The following is a 15766-nucleotide window of genomic DNA, read 5'->3' on the forward strand; positions in this document are numbered from 1 at the left end:
TACAGTACAAGCCAAACGGACTGGCCTTAGACTCTGAATTGTAAACCCCATGTTTAAAGACCATGGCAGCATGGTATGGTAAAAAACACAGGACCCATTGCTGCTGTGACTCCCACCATCTGGGTGGGTCCCAGTGGTATGGATGCAGGCAAGGGAGCAAGTACCATCTACTATAATCATCCTTTCAGCTTAGAACATGCATTGGCACTGCCTCGCATGAGAGCTCTCCTGTACTGACTTACTATGCATGGAAGCATACCAGAAAACCTACCGTAACCTCCAGATTAATTATTTACATCTCTGGTGGATAACAACAACAAAGCGGCACAGAATAAGAAGTCAGAAACATTCAAGCAGTTATGTTTATTAGATCTGTGCCTTTCTTAGACCCTCATGACCAGGAACCCATTCTCTACTAAATATGTAAATATATATACATATATGTGATTCAAGAGTGATCACTACCCTGAACGTCATAAATTAGCATGTATCAGATATTGATTCTTGTGCTCATTTTCTTTCTTCAGCTTCAGAAAACACTTTTCATTTACCTACCTACTTTATACTTTCCTATGAAACTTGTACTCATGCTTCCTTCTTACCTTCCTCTCCTGGGAAGGAAAGAAAAAAAACCAAAAAACCCCACAAACCAACCCCTACACCAAAGCACTGGCACACTTATCCTTCTTTCTGCTGTCAGGCATGAGGTGATGCCAGGTGATGAATCGATACTGCCTCTGGAACACACCTGCAATCCTGCCCCACCACAGCAAACAGCAGCAGCCTTCCACAGTAACTTTCCCACATCTCACACTGCATTTCAGAGTGTTTTCTTCCAAAAGCCCACCTATTTCTGCTATATAATTTCTGCAACTATTGTTCTACTACAGCAGTATGTTGCTTCACGTTAAGTTTCCAGAAGAACTGTTAGTCACCTTGTATTTCAAACCAAGTTTACTAAAGCTATCCCTCTGAGCACACAAACCACAAGATGAATAGCACTGACCACTGGCAAGAAGTACTGCAGCCTGAGCAAGAGCTGAGCCCACACCTGCAGCAAGCATGCTCACCATCATCTAAAAGCCAAGCTGTCTGCCACAAGCTTCTCATTGTATGCTCCTTTCGAAAGGAAAGGAGCTTATCAATAGTGTGGTTGATGAAGAATACAATTTTAAATTTCCAAAAGAATAGACTATGCAGAGCAATTTCTGTTGTCAATTATGCATTTTACATTAAATAATTCCTGCCAAAAGAAGAGCTAGGTATGATATCATGTAGTCTTCACCACTTACCTATGAGCTTTACTACACAGTTGACTAATCTTTGGTGCACTCTTCACGTATGCTAGCCAACAGTACCAGCACAGGGCATTTCAATAGCCTTCTAATGAATTTGCTGCTCATTTTACCTACAGAAGCATTCCTAAGAGAACAAAAATCTCAGATACCTGGTGCTTTTGCATTGATATTTCTTTTGTAATGGCAAGCAGAACATTAGCTAAATCACATATGTAGACTTATGATGCAAAAGTCACCCAATTATTTTAAAATGAGGAAAATGAAGCACGAGATTAAGAAATGTCATTAATACTAGATGGTGGGCAGGAGAAGAGCCAATTTCTAGTCCAAATCCAAATCATTAAAACACCCTACTTCATTGCGAGCAAGAGCTATACTGCCATGGTTATAGCTTGTAACAGTAGCATCTGCAAACTTTTAACCCAGACCAACAATGTAAATATATTCTCAAGTAAGCCATGCTCCACAAGAAGCCTGTCAGGGCATGTACACTGATTTAAGCATAAACAAGTACACACACATGCAATAAATTTATTTATTGCTTTTTAACTCCCATAACTGGCTCTAAAAACCTCCTGAAGTAGTAATGCAAGTGCTTTAAGTTCTGGTTATTCAACGTGGCAGTAGTGGGAATGTGCTATTTACTTCTCTGAAAAGTTTGCAAAGGAAAACGAAGCTGGCAGACAACCAGTATGGACACCAGTATCACAGTACATTCTCCTCCACAGAAAGGGTAGCTGCCAAACTCTTGTGTTGATTGCTGCTTGGGATTTTCTGTATTTACGTTTTCTTTTATTACATCTGCAAGATACTTGTGGCAATGAAAAACTTCCTGCAGCCATCCTCACTAGCTCTACCTTGCATCTGGGGCCTGAGATTAAGCTATTTGAAAAAAAGTTACAGAATATCCAAGTTTGCAAAATATTAAATAAAAGTGTAGTCACATTATGTCATTTATGCCACTGAATTACAAAACAGATTGTAGTCTGGCTTAGCTTTCACTGAATTTGGTGTTTGACAGTGACATCCTGTACTATTCAATTTCTACCTATACAAAGAAGTTTTCACAGATTTTCAGATCACTAGCTCTTCAGTTATTAACTGCAGGAGCACACACACAAGCTTTAGTTTTCACACCAAAATTTCAATTTACTAGGACACCCTCTGCAGCATGAGCTTTTAATCTTCACAGGGGTCATCGGCTCCATTAAAGTTATCTGCAAATTAGATGCTAACACCACTGACACCCATATTTACTTTGCTGCCCAAACAAAACACCTAGCGGTTGTTTACCACGGATCTTCCAAAGGCTGCTCAGCAATTCCCATCACTCAGGCCGTAGGCACGGCAGACAGCTTGACAGTACCAACGCTTATCTGCAGTCCAGGCATTCTGATTGCAGTCCAGGTTGCAAGAAACATCCTTCAAAAAGTAACTGTAGCAGAAAAAGGTTCCCCTCTGCCATAAGTCCAGTGCTTGCAGCAATGCTTCCCCACAGCTCTTACTCCTGGTGTGTTTGCAGGTACATGTAACCCTGCTGTGGCTACAGAGTGCTAAGACACATCCAGACGTGCCTCAACTAGATGAGACGCTCCAGCCCAAAGCTGAGCCTGGGCAAACTGCCCAGGTGCTTCCTTTGCAGGCTGATTACTGCAGCCTGCACCAACACTAATCTGCTATCACATCCCTATTCACTGTTTAAAAGCTAAGCTGAATCTTTCTCTGCACCCTAAAGCACAGATGTACATTTATTCTTACTACGTATTCCCACACCCTGACCCCAAACTCCTTACTTCATCCCTTTCCTTCAAAATCTATTTGAAAAAATTAAATTACTATCACTGTTGGCCTTGTTACATCTACTCCACTGTTTCATTAAATGCACATGAACAAATAAAAGTTTTAAGCCCTTCTGGGTTAGTCCACCTATGCCAACCCATGCTTGTAGCCCCATTCTAATAGCACTAGTTCAGCTTCTAGAGTTTCAAAACAAACACTGCTCTCAGTTTCTTGGAGTGGAGTGACATTTAGCACAGCTCCTACTTGTCAAACACAGCGGGAGCAGAACAAGACTTTTTGGTCTTTAAGATCATTCCTACACTGGAAGCCCATGATCTCCCACACACTGACATGTAGAGGCACAGTAACTTTGCTGATGGTATAAACCAACTAGCTCTTCCAGAATTTGGGAGAGACTACACCAGGCATTTAATCCAAACACTTTGGAGAAGGTAATGTTTTGCCAAGTTCAGTTTCTACCATTACTTCTGCCACAGCAGACGATCATTTTTACAAAACGGTGGAGACCACAATGCCAGCTTCACAGCAATTAAGCAAAACAACTTACAAGTGGAGTTATACAACAGCCAAGAGTCTTCCATATTCATTAGATTTTTACTGAAGTGATAAGAATCCACCCCTCCAATGCACACACAAACAAGCTGCGTACTTCAAAGTTTAATATTAAACAATGATTACCAACTAACCACCAGTATTTTCTGTGAATAATTATACTGGCTTCACCAAGATAAAATTCTTGCCACAATCCGTATTTTTTCCAGGTTATTTTATTTGCTATTCAATATTAGCTCCACACAGACTATTAATGTTTCAACAAAATATAGATTAACTCTTTGTTCCACAATCTCAGATTATATTCAGGAAAGGTGATCAAAACACCCCCCAAAGCCTTTACCATACCTCCTTCTGCTGCCTCTCCAGTTCCTTCATTCGGATCTCCCGAGCCTCTGCCCGCGCTGCTCGCTTTGCTGCGAGTCTTGCTTCAGCCTGCAAATGGGAACACAGCAATGAAATAAAAGCTGGACATTCAACGTGAAACACACTTGTTAAGCAGGGCATGAAATAAGGAGACTTGACTCAGCAGAACTGTAAACACACCTGTAGGAGTTAATTCTCTATTGCAAGTAATGGCCCTGCCTTCCATAACTCGTTATGCTTCACAGGCAGGTAATACACCCTCATGTAGGCACTACCCTCAGTTAGCAGTTGTGTTTACAAGTGCTCTGTGTTTCTTTAATTACTATTTGTGTAGACAGAGAGGAAGCAGCGAGATTTATTTAAGAAAGGTGGGTTTTTCTCTTTCTTTTTTTTTTTCCTGCAGTGCAGATTATTTTTTATTGATGAATTAATTTGACCAACAGCAAACACATTATGTGCCATTTTTCCTAACCACTGACACTGCGCACACATACATGGGCACAGCAGTTAGGTAAACATTGCTGTTCAGCATGACTATGCACAACTAAGGCTGAAATGATGGAGGCTAGGGAGTAAGGAACCTGAGAAAATGCACTAACTCAAAGTCTCCAGACATCCGTATTCAAGTCCAAACCTCTCTGGAGTGGAAATCTGCCAACAGGTCTCTCGGGAGATCTACAGTGCTTCTTCATTTCAGCCCAATTGGAAGTGGTGGAACATGCTATACAGTAACATTTTTAATATTCTGCTTTTAATCCCAGGCAAAGCCAGTTAGTCTTATTGAGAAAAATGTAAAATTAGCTCAGGCTTGGTAGAGCATGACTGCGAGCAGTTTACCCAGCGTAATTCAGAATAGCTCAGCAAGGAGCAAAAGGCATCATTCAGCTAGCCACCCTGGCGTTACACCCAACTCCTCTGCTTCCGAAACCTTTTACTGTAAGCACAGCACCCAATTTAACAGGAAAAACTGCAATAATATCAAGGTTAAGCATACAGAAGATGAAAATGCCAGTGCTTTCACTAGCACTTCTAAACAGAAGGAAAACCAGAAAAGAAAGGTGTAATTTCTTTTCCTTTCTGTAAGTATATTCACCACTCAAACTTGTAGAAAAGGGCCACAACCTTCAAGAACACAAAACAAAACACAGAAAAAAGCCAAAAAAGAACAGAAATGGGCTATTGAGAACCAAGCACAAGCTGGTGAATAGGAGGACTAGGAGCCTTGCAGTGCTGTAGATCTTAAATCCTCACCAACGATAACAAAATCTGAAATATACAGTCACTAGGCCAAAATTTACATTCACATCACCCACCTTCTACAAAACCCCACCACAAGCAGCCCCAATCCTTAAATACCACCATTGTTCAGTTATTGACATTTTCCCCCGTTTTACTGCGGTGCTCCTAGACTCGAACTGGTAGGCAGGCAGATTCCTTTTGACAACTTTTGCAGCTCCCTGGTGCACCAATACAATCTATTTAAATGAACAGAGTTTCTAATTCTTGCAACACAAACAACTTCAACCTGAAAAACTACTTGTAACAGAAAAACCTTCTCAGAGGGTAAAAATGCCCATGGCAGAAAGAGCAAAAGGTTGGTTTTGCACAGAGCACTGCTCTCTTTTCAGTTCATTGTTTGAATTTTGAGGTAACTGGCTCTGCTGTGGACAGAAACTGCAAAACGCACGCATGCTCTTGTACCTAGAGCACACCTCCATGCTTGCACCCAAAAACCATCCCCTCTCTTCATCACACGGTGTCGTTACTTACAGAGCCAAGTGATGGCAGGCTCCAGGGTGTAGGCATGTGTTACCGCAAGTGTTTTCAAGGGACCATGGCTTCAAGAGCACTTACCAACCTGAAGCAGTTTGTCCAAAAAAAACCAAAACCAAAAACAACAACAAAAACCAAACCAAAACAAAACAAAAAAACCCAAACCAAAAAAAAAACCACCACAGCTCTACCACTGGGCAAATACTAGGTGAAATCCCTGCCAGGCAGTGTTATGATTTACCTGCAATGTTTGAAATCATTTATGCCACCCACTATATAAACATGCTCTAAGATGTATGCTAAAGGTAAGAAATCACAGTACTGGAAACAAGTATGATACTGACTTGACATGATCCATTTCTGTTTATCTGAAAATAAATTGCACTACCTCAAGAAGCACTACTTTAAGTCTACCCCACAATCAGTACCACTGTAAATACAGGACCGTGTCAGAGACAAGGACCACTCCGGGCTGTTCTTCACAAGACACTGCCAAGTGATTCATGCGATACCAGGTAAGAACCACCACCTTTAGCCAGTAGCTGTTCAAACACAACATGCATGTAACCCAAGGAAGGGGTACTGCTCTGAGGACTCCAGCTCACTAATGATTTTTTTGGGGAGAGAGGGAACAGGAGATACAGCTTTCAGCAAAACCTTTGACTCCTTACGGTTTAAAGATGCGTTCCCTCATCCTGACACACAGACCATAAGAAGTCTTAAGAAAGAAAAAATGAAAAAATGATTGGCAAAAATGAAAGCAAACAAACTTAACTCTGTACATAAGTTTAAAAATTGCACCTGATCTGGGTGAAGAACAACATCAGTGCAAACAATTAGCTGTATTTTTCCTATATGGAAAACAAAGGACCTTAAAGTCTCCATAAGCAAATACACAAAACAGCACAGAACTGTCTATCTTAACTTCCCACCTGCCAGAAAAAGACAGAAACAAGATTATTTTGATGTTAAAATTACTGTAGATACTGTCCTTAGGAATTTCACTAATGACCTGAGCTTTCACGTTACAAAAACTCTATGCCTTTATGTAAAATTCAGATGTTGTGCTGAACACACACATAAGTATTTCCCCTTCTGTTTTCCTCGTATGATTAGGGCCAAATGATTTACATGCTTGCTAGCTAAGTTGCAGAATTACATATTATCCAGAAGCGAGCACAATATACAATGAAATTAAGCAACTTGAAAACTGGAAGGGAAAAAAAAAGTTCAGCAAATTATTCTAAGGCCTCCCTGAATAACAAGGCTCGCCAGTTCCATAGATACCAACTGCAGCAAGTTAGATGAATTTTACTTTGTGTAACATCCTAGTAAATGATAGAGTACACATATGATACATTTCATTTCTAAGTGCCAGTCCATGAGGTGTCTCTAATTTATTCTATTTCAGCTCCTCCACCTCCTCATGCAAAGCCAATTTGCAAACTTTAAGATATGCAAGAGTAAAAATGCATTTTCACTTAGCATCTTTGACTAACAATAGCTTACATCTGGAACAAGCGTTATTTTTTATTCATGAACTTTTTCTTTCAATGGCCACATGGCTCTTCAGCATTAAGTATCTTTCAATACAAACAAGAGAAACAATATATTCTGGATCCTTTTAAATAACCTTTAAACTTTTTTTTTAACATATCAAATTCTGCCATTAGCACATACCCTACCGGTACCTTTGCAAGAAGTCAACACAATGTTATTCCATCCAGAACACTTGTATTTTAAAGCAACTCATTTTTTATCACATCAAAACAAAGTAGTACAGAATTGTTCAGGCTGGAAGAGACCTCGGGAGGTTTCCAGTCCACCCTCCTGCTCAAAGCAGGGTCAGTATCAAATTCAGACCATGTTGCTCAGGACTTTGTCCAGTTGGCTCTGGGAAACCTCCAAGGATGGTGGCTCCACAGCCTTTCCAGGCTCCTGCTTCAATGCCTGACCATCCTCACAGTGAATATTTCCACCACCACTCCCCGCCCCCGCATCACATCAGAACCTGCTCTCTTTCAATTTAAAACCCACTGTCTCATTCTCCTGCCACACACCCCCATGAAAAGCCTGGCTCTTGGCTTCTTAGTAACCTTCAGCTTATAGGTCAGAAGGCTGCTGATGGTGCCTACCTTAAGGTCTGGTATTCTGCATCAAATACTGTAAAGTAAACTAGCTGTTACATTTTTAAACATGTTCTCAGTGTTGTCCAAATATTACCTAGATGATTACACAGTTATTTTCATTGTGGTTCCTGACAAAAACACCAGCTCATTTGTGCTGGACGAAGGCAGTTTGTAAGAAACAGGCCATTCTTCCCTAAAGGGTTTTCAAATCCACAAATTGAGCAAATGAGCTCAGCAAAATGAGACTACAGGTGACAAGAAATAAGCAAGGAGAAAAAATTCTCAATGCAATGATGTGATCAATATGACAAGGAAAGGTCTCTGATGGGATCAGTGATATGAATAGCACTGAGATAATGATTAAGCATGAACCAAACACTTCTACCAAATAAAATTTACTTCACTTCCTTGGGTAAGGCTGGTTAAGAAAGACTTAACATGCTTTTACTCGTCATCCATCTCCCTTCAGCACTTTAAGAAAGCAGGACCCCTCGAGTCTGCGGAAGGGTAAGTCAGAGCTCCTGAACACCCAGGAAAGTCCTCATCTGACAAAAAGCAAACCCAGTTCCCCAGCTACACAAGTCCAATATCCTATCTCAGTGTTTCCAAACCCTACTCATCTGAGGCTACACACGAGCCTTCGGAGGGTGTTTTCCAACACGGCAGAACTGTATTATGCTATAATCAGGCTGGTCATTAAATGATCAACCTGTGCCCATCATAATCCCCTTTCTACCATCCTTTAATTGGTAATTACCTAACCTGAATGATCGTTTCTGACATTCCATAGGTGGTACTAGTGACAAACCTGGCATCGCTCATGAGCTCAGAGGAAGTAAATCGATCAGGGCGGGGATGAGTCCACACCTAACACTTACTGTGTGTGATTTTATCCAAGTCAAACCAGAAGTCTGGTAGCAACCCTTAGGCCCAGCAAATTCTGCAGCAAGTGTGGGAGACAAACAGGAACTATTACATACAGATTTTCCTGTGCAGAAGCATAGCTCAGCTACTGACAGGAGTAGCTACCCCAACAGCAAGCCACATGGCATGGACATTCATAACACGACCTCCACTGTCATCTACAGACTTTTAGAGTAATACATAAGAGTGTCAGATTTAGTATGGACCTCTTCCTCAAAAGCAGGGGCATGACTAAACTTGTCTGTCAAACCACACTCTTTGAAAGTCTTGGACTCCATTTTCATACTAATAGTTCTGTGCTATAAGTACCTTTATTTCTTGCATACCCTGCAAGCAGCAACTTTAACTTCACATTTCTCTCTCTGGGCTGACTAAACCAAAACAGGCTTTGGCTGGATGACTTTGGCCTTCATCCAGCCCAAGCACTCATCATGAGCCCAAACCCAAGTCACCTCTAAGGGCAGTAGCAGAGACAGACACCATAGCCTGCAAGAGACACAGCTGAACATCATGAAACCACCAATAAGTTCATACAGATTTCTGACATTCAGACTACAAAAGCTAAAATGAAAGTCTCAAGGCTGCCAGCATTAATAACTATTCAACGGATTCAAGACGAAAAAAAAAAAATCACTGAGATTGAAGGAAGTAAGCTTAAAATCATCTAAAATTCACTAGTGACTCAGTGAGCAAGACAGGCCTCAATCAAAAGTGACAGATCATTGGCAAAAACAGAAGAATAAAAATACGAAGCCTAATTGCACTCATTACAAAGCTTTTGTAACTTCCCTTTTATGAAGTATTGCTCATCTGACAAGGAGAACTGGCAGCTTCAACCGTACTGTGCACATCGTACAAAAAAAAAACCAAACCAAACCTCCTAAGGGGCTTCTGTAAAGCCCCATAAGCAAAACAAGAGGAGATGGCAACCATACTGCCGAGATGAACACGGAAATGCACACCAGCTGAAAAACAATCACTTTCATTTATGTAACTCGCTCAAATACTACAACTATACATCCTGCATTTTTGTCTTTTTATTGCAGTTGCCCAGAATGATTCATAGCCACTAAGCCCCAAAACAAGTGTACTGTTGCACTGCAAAATGCTCGTTGCTTCTGTTGGTCCACTTGGCTCAGCAATCAACACCCCTGCTTAAGTGTCACTTTAGTTTTAAAATAAAAATCCAGTCCTGTGCAGCAGCAGATGTTTACCCTGCCTTAAGGAGTTCAGCACGTCTAGCTCTGAACAGGATAAAATTAAGCAGATTGTAACCTGGTTCACTACTGAAGTACAACTGCATCTGAAAAAAACCCAAACCAGCTATTAGGTATCAGCTGGAAAGCGTAAGAAGCATCTTCTGCTGTCTGCAGCATGAGGCAGTGGAGAGAACTGGGAGTATGAGATCTGCAACTGCTGAGAAGTTACCCACATACACACCCTTTTTAAATACCACTCAGCAAGACGAGGTGAGATCTGGGTTGCACCCATAGCCAGCGCTGCCAGGGCCAATGTATAATGCACAATGGTTACGGAAGCAACGGCTTCCGGGCCCTGAGCGCAGCGTTGGGGAAGCTGCGCATACATTATCATTTTGATGAAAGAATTATTTAGGTGATTTGGTTAGGTAGAGGCTAATGACACACATCCTGAAGGTGTGCATTCTCAGAGCTTTTCCCTTATGAAAAGTCCAAGAGTTCATTGTTTGACTGGAAGTGCCAAGAAACAGCCAACAAAGACAGGAAATTATGCTGCTTTTTTGAGCAGTGAAAAATGACTATGTTGACTTGCCACATAGCTACATACATACGAGTTTTCCATCTATACAAAGCACCCCTTAATTCCAATGTACTCAAAATTATCTGCTTCTAAGACTAGTAATCAAACTTAGCATCATATTTTTGTGGAGGACTGACACGTTTGCCACGTTTGCCAGCACCAAACCGTACCCAGAAAGCTCTCCGATCCCACTATTGGAGAAACTTTAAAGCACAAGTCTGCCCGACTAAATTACACCTGCTCACTGTAAGCAACTGCTATTATGTACTTCTGCAATAACTATTCTCAGGCCAATTTAGACTTTTTGCCAACATGCTTAAGATACAGCCAGCAAGTCAGGGCAAACATAATTTTTCATGACCGATGCCATCCCATTCTAGTACTCTGTGTGTGAAGGCTTTCCCTCAAATGTTATACAACTGTTCACTCTATTTACTTAAGTTATACACTTCACCAGACAAAAGAAGTCTGATATGGTTTGTTGTACTTCTAAAGAATTTAAAGTCTATTTAGACAAGCAGCATCTGATTTGAAATACTCCTGTAACACAGCTGACCAATCAGGTAAAACTAGTGCTAACCCATGGAACAGTTTTTCCCATCTCCACTTGACTAACAGGTGACCTAAACAGTGAGTTCCAGGAGCTCACCATGAGTTATCACGTGCTCCTTAGCATCGAAACAAGAGCATCTATAAATGACTTCTATGCTTAGAGGTCAAACCAGCACATCTACCTGATGTTTTTTGCATCTGAGTTATAAACATATTTTGTACCACTTAATCATATGACAATGAGCCTATGAATCATGCAGGGCTCGGTCAGTCCACATCCTGCTTAACTCTTCACCTTTCTCTTAAATGCAAATTAGAATTAAAAGGCAGTATGTTCATGAACCTTAGCCTACACATAAACTAAGGATTTCCTTCTAATACCCAGGTACCAGTGTTGCTGGTTAGACAGACAGGCCCATTATGGGCTTGTCTAACACCCCCTCTCCCGTTCATACAGTGACAGTGGTGAACCGGAGTGACAGTTTATGTCAACAGATGACTAATCCACCCATTAACATTTCATGGTCACAGGGGGCTGTTCTGAAACTTTATTTAGAAAACGTTTAACAGGTTCAGTTGGCATGTATCTGCTCCGACACCAACCTGAGCAGTAGGTAGCTTACGTTTTAGTCTCTGATTTTTAAAAGAGAGCCTTAGAAAATTCCGTGCACTGGAAAGCGTTAGCTACCTCCTGCAGCTGCCAGCAGCAGTAGCCCACTAGCACTCACCTCTGCGGAGCTGCTGTGAATGACACGCCGTGCCCAAAAGGACACTTAAAATTCCCAGTCGTGCCACAGCCCCGCGACCCCCGCACGCTCTCCAGAGTACCCGGATCACGCCGCCTGAGCTCAGCCAGCCAGGGCACGGGCAGAGGGGAAGCCTGCGGGAAGGAGGGTCGGCGCGCAGCCGAGCTCAGCGGTTTGACAGCCGTGCAAGGGCACGCAGGGGGCCGGACCCCGCCACCACGTGGAGCGCCGGGCCGCGCGGCCCGCTCTCCCTGCTGGGGCCAAAGCCCCGATGCCCGCTTCCCGCGGACTCCCCCCGACGCGGGTGGGGGTGGGTACGAGCGTCCCCGCCGCCTCGCCTTACCTGCTGCCGGGCGGCCGGGCTGAGGCAGTCGGCCGCCGCATCCTCCATGGCTCCGGCCCCTCCTTCCCGCCACCGCTCTGCGCTGCCGGAAGCCGCCCGGCTCGGCTCGGCTCGGCTCGGCTCGGCCCGGCGCCGGGGGCGGAGCGCTGCCGGGGCCGGCCCGGGGGGAGGCCGCCCCCCGCTCGGTGCTCCCCGCGGCCGGCTGCGAGGGTCCCGCGCCCAGGTTCAGGGGGACTCGGCGGCGGAAGGCAGGGCGCTTGGTGCTCTTCCTTCCGTTACCGGCACGCTCGCCGCTGCTCCCACCGATGGTTATTCTAACGTCCCCACCGGAGCCGTGCAACAAGCTTCCCTGAAGCAGTTCCGAGAATGGTTTCAAAGCTCGTAACCTCCTTTTTATGCTCGAGGAAGGTAACACCCCCAGCAACAACCGGCCGACTCCTTGCGCAGGGTACGTCCGCCCTCCGGGCTGCGTATCCGAGCTGCTTCTCTGGAAGATAACATTCTGAAGCACTTGCACAGGTGCTTATAAATATATATTCACACCAGCCAGCATTTGCATCGCAGAAACAAACCACGTAACTGTTCTTAATTTGCTGTAATTATACCAGTACGGTGTGTTGGGTTGTGTACGGCTGAGCTTAAAACGGGTGATCAACGCTGGATATGCTGGGGTTGGTTTTATTCTTTAAGAAATAGTATTACACTCAAAGCAATTAAAAAAAAAAAAAGAGTAAAAGAAGAGGCCGGGGGGGTGGGGGGGAAGGCGTCTAATTGCGGTCTGAGAGTACTGCAGAAAAGCAATCAGGAATAGTGGCTGGACAAAAAAAAAAAAGGGGGGGGGCATTCTGCATTTCAAAAGGTCTCTTGTGTGAGGCTAAAACACACCAAGGGAAAAATCAAAATGATTAGAGGACACAAGTGTTTTTGAATGGCACTAAATGGGACAATACCCCAAGAACAATTCAAAGCACAGTCAGAGCAGAAATCTTGCCTCCACGGAAATTAGTCCTGTCTCCCGATTCCACCCAAACCACCTCTTGATTCCCCCCGATTTCATCCTCGCAGAGACAAGAGGGCAGGGAGGAAACCACCAGGGGCGGGAGAATTAACCGGAGCTTAAAGCAGCTCGTTTGATCCATTGCAATTTTGCAGCGGCAACAATAGAACACACGGAGAGTCATCTCTTCCTGGCACCGGATTTTCTCCGGTTGCAGAGACAAGCAAAACCAGGTTGCTCCTTAGCAACTAAACCCTGCGCTCGCTCTCCTTCCCGCTCAGCCGGCGCAGGTTGGGGAGCCCTGCGAAACCTCCACCCAGCAGCTGAGCTCAGTTTTTCCATGAGCTGCCAAGCCCAGTACGGAGAATCTGTTTTTTCACGCTGGCAGAGCACACGCTTCCATGCTGCTGACAGTATTTTAGCTAATTTGGAAGTGCTGGCACTATTTGACATTTGGGGGCAATACTTCAATTAGATTCATTGACAGCCCTGGGACCCCAGCTGTGCCCCACTGTCCCTGGAAAGGCCAGACATGCTTCCTTTAAATAAAAGGCATTAGGGATGTCTAGCTTGCACCCTGGCCCTGGGAGAAACCCTGCTTAAGTGAGGGGAAGCTTTGCATTTGTAAAACAGACTGTGGTTCCATGTAAGTCATAGAATCACAGAATGGTTTGGAAGGGACCTTCAAAGATCATCTAGTTCCAACCCCCCTGCCATGGGCAGGGACACCTTCCACCAGACCAGGTTGCTCAAAGCCCCATGCAACTGAGCTTAAACACCTCCAACGATGAGGCATCCGCACCTTCTGTGGGCAACCTGTTCCAGTGTCTCACCACCCTTATTGTAAAAAATTTCTTCATTATATCTAATCTTGATCTCCCCTCTTTCAGTTTAAAACCGTTACCACCCCCTGCCCTATCCCTACAGGCCCTGGTAATAAGTCTCCATCATTCCTGTAAGCCCCCTTTAAGTACTAAAAGGCTGCAATAAGGTCTCCAGAGTCTCCATCTTTCATTAAACTCCAAAACCACCTGTTGAGCCTACAAGTTATTTTTTCCTTCATTACAGGGTAAAGGACCCAACTTTGTTTTAAAAAAATAAATCTGAACTGTCTTAAATCCACTTCAATGCGTGTATGAAAATAAAGAAATTCATAGATATAGAAATAATATGTGTTCCTGTGAAGCAGGAACATAATCGCATGCCTCAAAGATATTGTTTTTTTCATTAGAAAAAGTCAGGCTTAAGCTACTCTGAAAGTTGGTAATTGGAGATTCAGTGATGCACTATAGCCTTGTGTTAAGTTTCTCCTTGCTAAACCTGCTAGCTGGAGGGTATGACAGGTATGCCTGCACAGCAAAATATGCAAAATGAAAGGGAAAAGGGAAGCCCGTTAATATAGTCTGCCCAGCACACTTCATAGGCAGTCAACATTCAGTACAGAGGAGACATCTATAATTTAAATCTATGTTTAATGGACACCCATTTCATCCCCCAGTATGGCTTATACTGAAATCAGGGACCAGGCCAATGTAACACGATCAGGAAATGCTCTCCTATTCAGGTGGTATAACATACAGCCCTAAGCTCGTTATTTAAGGCTGATGAAGTTCCTAGTCTGCTACGTTATCCCTTATCCTCCGTCAGCAAGAGCAAACAACAACAGAAATCTACAGTAACTGAAGGAAGACCCTGGCATGCCCTGCAGCCGTGCTTTCTGCCCCAGCTGGCTGGCTTGCCTGGAGAGGAACCTTGAGCCTTCAGGCTGGCAACCCCTCCGCTCTGTCCTGCAATGCCGAGCAAGTCTGTCCTTTGTAAACGGCCCTGAGTCCAAGAGAAGCTATGCCCTACTTCCCAGAGACTGCTCAGCTTTTAATTTGGGTACAGAAAACAGTATCAAGCATTGCAGAAATCCACAAAGTGTAACCAGCTATGAAGGCAGCATTTCTGGGCTATGGCAGCTCACCCCAAGGTCGCAAGGGGCCAGTCACTGAAGTTAATTCTTCAGGAAAAACATGTCTTGCCTTATATGTAAAAGTTTTAACAGAAAAGGGAAGGAAAGGAGAGTGATGTTAACCGTGTAAATCTGAAGCATCATAACAACTCAGCATGACAAAGTATGCATATTTTCATCTTAGCTTAAAATAGACAATTTGTTCTGGTTTTCTTGGTTGGCGAGAATTAACCTCCCCTTACATTCACTGGCAAATCTGTACAGTTTTTGTAGTGTCACTTGCAAGATACACTAGAGATGTGAATACTTCCTATACAAGGCATAAATTAATGAGGGGACACACACACACCTTTTTCTAATTACTTTCTAAGTCAATGTAGAAGCCAAGATGTTTGGTTTTATTCGGTTTACTTGAAGAAGCACTTCATACATACCTCAGGATAAATTCAAACACACAAGTGTGCTATGAACCCGCTGGGTAGGAACTGAAGGATCAGGAGATCTTTTTAATACTATCAAGCTTCCATTTTTCAGTAACACAGAGCTGATAGCG

At 43.4% G+C, this 15766-nt stretch overlaps 1 protein-coding gene across 38 annotated transcripts in view; it reads right to left on the bottom strand.

The window, feature by feature from the left end:
• Positions 1-15766, bottom strand: part of LRRFIP1 (LRR binding FLII interacting protein 1) — a 116782-nt gene that overhangs the window by 62271 nt on the left and 38745 nt on the right. For 30 of the 38 annotated variants that reach the window (XM_069782096.1, XM_069782095.1, XM_069782097.1 and 27 more), the window contains exon 2: positions 3999-4085. In XM_069782096.1, coding sequence (XP_069638197.1) covers positions 3999-4085 — 87 coding nt within the window. Of the gene's footprint in view, positions 1-3998; positions 4086-12262; positions 12613-15766 lie in introns of those variants that run through there. The other 8 variants (XM_069782073.1, XM_069782064.1, XM_069782099.1 and 5 more) reach the window with 7 other exon arrangements.

Source organism: Haliaeetus albicilla, chromosome 4, assembly GCF_947461875.1.
Source record: "Haliaeetus albicilla chromosome 4, bHalAlb1.1, whole genome shotgun sequence".
In the NCBI taxonomy this organism is placed as follows: domain Eukaryota; kingdom Metazoa; phylum Chordata; class Aves; order Accipitriformes; family Accipitridae; genus Haliaeetus; species Haliaeetus albicilla.